We start from the raw sequence: 4,480 nt of genomic DNA, 5'->3' as shown, positions 1-4,480 counted from the left end.
ACAGTCGGCTTACTTCTGACTCTGGCTGGGTTATATTACAAAAGGATGATGCCCCTGCTCTCAACCACACCCAAATTAAAATGTTTGGTGTGGGAAAATTCAATTTTTCAGATGATTACATTACATTTTTCCACAGAAAACTCTACTTCCTTAATGTTTAGTTTTTTCCTTTAAAGTCCATCAAATCTGTTTAGATGACCATATTTTTTGCAGCTTTTGCATCATATTTGTTTCCAACTTGTTGTAATTCGTCACAATGTCACTTTGTAATAGACCGGAGGGAGAGAGGGAGAAGGGGGAGGAGGTCGGTGTAGGGGGGGGGATGGTGAGGGTTGCAGGGTCATGGTTCTTGTAATTACCACAGTCAGGTTCAAGTCACTGGTCAAGTTGTTGCTTGATTTTTTTTTTCTTCTCTTCTCCCATAATGCAACGTTGTCACGGACTGGCCTACATGTGGCACAGCATGCCTCCACTGCTGCCCCTTTGATTAGGTGTCTCATCTTCCACCGGGCTGCGTCCGATGAGAGCCGGCAGCACAGTGATGGCTGGGAAACTGACAGAGAGGTCCATTAAATGGCAGCTTTGTTATGACATGTCAGCCAGGACGTGGTGGATGGTAAGTGGAGCTCTTTTGTCTTGACTTCTTCGTCTTAAATAACCCAAATTAAGAACATCACTATGAAGCAAAATCACGATTAAGAAGACAATGATTTCATGTAACACCCTGTCTAAAATGTCATGTTGCCACAATTGCAGACTTCTGAACTTGTTTGGGGAAATATGTCCGTAAAAATCTATGTCTAGCCTCCAACTGCAGCCCTGTTTTACCCACTCAAATATCATCTTAGCCTCTTAAATTCGAATTTTCTTGTGGTACTATCATTCTGTATTGCTTTTGGCAGTTGTGGTTTGTGTCTTTGTGATTGACCACATTTGCAGAAGTAAGGGATATTGTGGAAAATTCTGTTTGACTGAAGCACTTGACTCACATTTTCACATTCTCTAATTAGTTTGTCACTGTGCTAGGTGCTTTGAACTAAGGTTATTTTTTCCAGCTTTTATTTAAGACATCGGTTAAGAGCATCCTTGGCACAAGGATTCATTTCTGAATGAATGTGATCCTCAAGGCCAGCAGTTGTGAGTGTGTGCAATAAAACTGTTTTTAACCCAGTTATGTTTCAGTTTGAATGCAATGAATCAAGGATTTTGAAGACGAGGAGTGAACAATATGAGCTTTCAAAATGTTTTTTATTTATTGCAGAGATGAATAGCTAAAGGAACTATTTACCCTCCCTGCAGTGTAAGAGGGCTCCTGAAGTGCACCTCTCTGTGCACCCTCTGCAGTGTTAATTTGATAGTGTCGGACAAAGAGCCCTTGTACAACCCGCGCCTTTCCCATGCTGAAGAGGCAATGCAGGCTGACATTTCTTTCTGAATATTTATTTACTTGTCTGACTACAGGCAAGCTTTTATTGTGCTCCATCACCAGGGTTTAAGTTGAGGTTTGTTTGTCTGTCCTGATGAATCCAAGCAGAGAGAATTGACCCTTTCAGCTCAAAACATGCTCTGTGTTGTTCTGTGTTTTCCTGTTTTCAGTTATGTTAGTATATACGTGAATGAATTTTGTTTTAGTGATATTACTATACATCAAATGACCGTTTTGCTCTTCCTACTGCAACATTTTATTATTTATCTGATGCTGTTTTAAAGAAAAAATTAGCTTCAACTCTTCACATAAAGAAAGAGCCTTAGTGCTTGCAAGAACTCAGGAGGGATATTAAGCAGTTTCAGCAAGCGGGGACAGAACATGATGTGAAATATGTCATGGTCAGAAATAGCATTTAATTAAAAGTTTATATTAAAGGTTAGACTATTGAAGGATTTACCAGCTGACATGCTGTCTTGTCATGAAGAGTAACTTACAGCTGTTAGAAAAGGCCCATAGGAAATGGGGCAACTGGTAGGAAATGGCATTGGTAAAGTCTGATCACAAAGTGAAGTACCACTTCTCTTGACTTAACCACCTTAATGGACAAAGGCAACTATATTCATATATTTAGATTATTGTTTGCTGTGATAGCAGTAGCCTTGTAGTATTACTGTATATATGGTTATCTTTACATTGCAGCTTTATTGGATACCACATCAAAACATGTGACATTTTAAATCAAAAGCATATTTTGTACTCTGCTTTGGTTAATTAAGTTAAGCATATTGAAAATAATACTAGATTATAACCAGATGACACAGGTGATCACTACAGTAACAGCACTGGTATATCGCCACCTAATGGTATAAAAAAGACACTAGCATTGTGCCTTCTGGCTCATGTCTTACTGGGACACTTGAATGCACTTGAATTCATTGCTAATGTTATTAGTAACACCTGATATTTATTTTATCCAAGGGTGTTTGCATTTTCATTTTTGGCTAGGAAATGTAAAAGGAAATCTCTTTTTATTATATATATTGATATATTCTGATCACATTAGGATTGTGTCTGTTTCATTTAGCCTAATGGCACTGAAGCTGTTTCAGTGTTCTGTAAATAGACAAATGTCCTGTATGCTTATGTACAACTTGTGTTATAAATTGCTTAAATAAATAAAAATATATCCCTACCTTTTAAAATTAGAGCTACAGGATACACATGATCCCAGTTTTTCTCCAGTGGGTGCCAAACAAGCAACTAGCAATTGTGTTTGTGGCCACATGGGGGCGGTAGGTCCATATATAGAGGGATGAATCTGTGGACCCTCCTGCCATGTGCACCAGCAGACTGGCATGATATAATACTGGATACATAGAGGCAGAGAGAGAGTATGGAGCCAGAGTATGTCATAACGATGGAAAATGAGCAAAATCTAAAAACAAAGCATTTTTGGAAAAAATACTTTATAATATGAGTGTACAGCAAGGCATTGCAGAATTTATTGAGTGTGCTTGAAATTTCCATCTAGTGGTGGTGGTCTAAAGGAGTGTTTTAAAGCTTTATTCCAAGGATGCCACAGTGTGAATGAACACACCAACACTATCAGACTGAACTTGAAACAATCAGCAATTTATTGCCATTTCTACTACAACTGAATGCTCCCAGCTTAATTGTTTTTAGACGTGAATCACACCTGATCACCGGGTGTGTGATGTAGATACTGGACCCACATGACAACTCTGAATAGTGTGTTAATGTCATGATAACAATGATGAGTGAGCAGTAAAAATCTATTGTCAGACTACCCATTCAAGTCGTACAATCACATTGCCCTGCTGTGATTATGCTGGCATCCAGTGAATGATTAAACATTACATGGTTACCCTTTTTAAAACGGCATATGAGTCAACTGTTACTATTATAACACTGCTTACTGCTGTTGTAGCAGTGTTATTATTATTACACCACTGCTGTTCTTCTTAATGAGCACCATAGCACTGATGCATGAGAATACTATTATATTATGATTACTATGTGATATACTGCATAATAGTAGTGTGTGGAGGATGTAAATAGACATTGGTAGTGGTTTACTAATGCTGCTATTCCCATTGTAACTAATAATAATAATAATAGTAATGATAATAATGATAATGTCTTTTGAAGCAGTAATTACTGCAGTGTAGTGATTTCCACCATCAGTCATTGACCGCATCGCTATACAGTCCAACCGTCCAGCAGCAGCTCTGTTAAGTCCCGCACAGCACGTCAGAGGAGCGGAAGTGAGGGGCCCAGGGTAGAGAGTCCCGGGGCCACTGCTTCTGGCCAATGAGAGGCACGAATGAAAACACTAACCAAGCTGTGTCAAGCTGCAAAGATACAGCTGGATGGTCACCGGGAAATGGGGTGGTTTTGCTTCCAAAATAAGAGCCAGACTTTGTCACGTTTTCAGGTTACCTATGGGTTAGACTGAGTTATTACCGCCTTTAATTCACAGTATTATAGCTACTGTAAGCCTATAGTTTATTGTAGCTTTGTTAAGAGAGGATACTTAAGCTGTCCATTGGAGACATATTTTGTGATTTTAAGGTTTTCAGATCGACAAAAGGCTCTCTCTTTTATGTATACTTTAAGGTATTTATTTTATTTCATGAAAACTTTTTTTTTAGATACATGATTTACATTGGACAGTGGCATACTTTTATACTGATCCATTCAAAAATATGGAGGAATAGATGTGTCAATCTTATACTGATTAAACATAATTTCCACGTTAATTGGCTTTGTATGAATATTTCACATGAAAAGGCCAATTTGTTAAAAAAAAAAAAAAACCTGCACAAGCCGAGTCTGTAAATAAGTGTTTTATTTGGAAAAGTCGTACCGGAAATCGTCTTGGTCAAATTATATCCGACTTGACAGCTACTGCCGAGAGCCGGAGGGTGGCAGACAGTCAGACAGTGAAAGTGAAGGCGGAGACCAACCCAGTGCCGAAAACTCAGCCTCTTCTGGATCGCGTTCAACTTCACTGAACAACCCCAAAAAACC

The 4,480-nt window shown here is 38.7% G+C and overlaps 1 protein-coding gene across 5 annotated transcripts in view; it reads left to right on the top strand.

Annotated features, from left to right (window-relative positions):
- The first annotated feature begins 454 nt into the window (after positions 1 to 454).
- LOC118337875 (nuclear factor 1 B-type-like) overlaps positions 455 to 4,480 on the top strand; it is a 65,702-nt gene continuing 61,676 nt past the window's right edge. For 2 of the 5 annotated variants that reach the window (XM_035675005.1, XM_035675001.1), the window contains exon 1: positions 521 to 616. In XM_035675005.1, the coding sequence (XP_035530898.1) occupies positions 521 to 616 (96 nt within the window). Of the gene's footprint in view, positions 617 to 4,480 lie in introns of all 5 variants that reach the window. The other 3 variants (XM_035675002.1, XM_035675000.1, XM_035675004.1) reach the window with 3 other exon arrangements.

This window comes from Morone saxatilis, unplaced genomic scaffold (assembly GCF_004916995.1).
Source record: "Morone saxatilis isolate NCDOM2014 unplaced genomic scaffold, NCSU_SB_2.0 Contig4, whole genome shotgun sequence".
Taxonomy (NCBI): Eukaryota; Metazoa; Chordata; class Actinopteri; family Moronidae; genus Morone; species Morone saxatilis.
The sequence above is the reverse complement of the archived record's forward strand: the minus strand, read 5'-3'. Positions and strand labels throughout refer to the sequence as shown.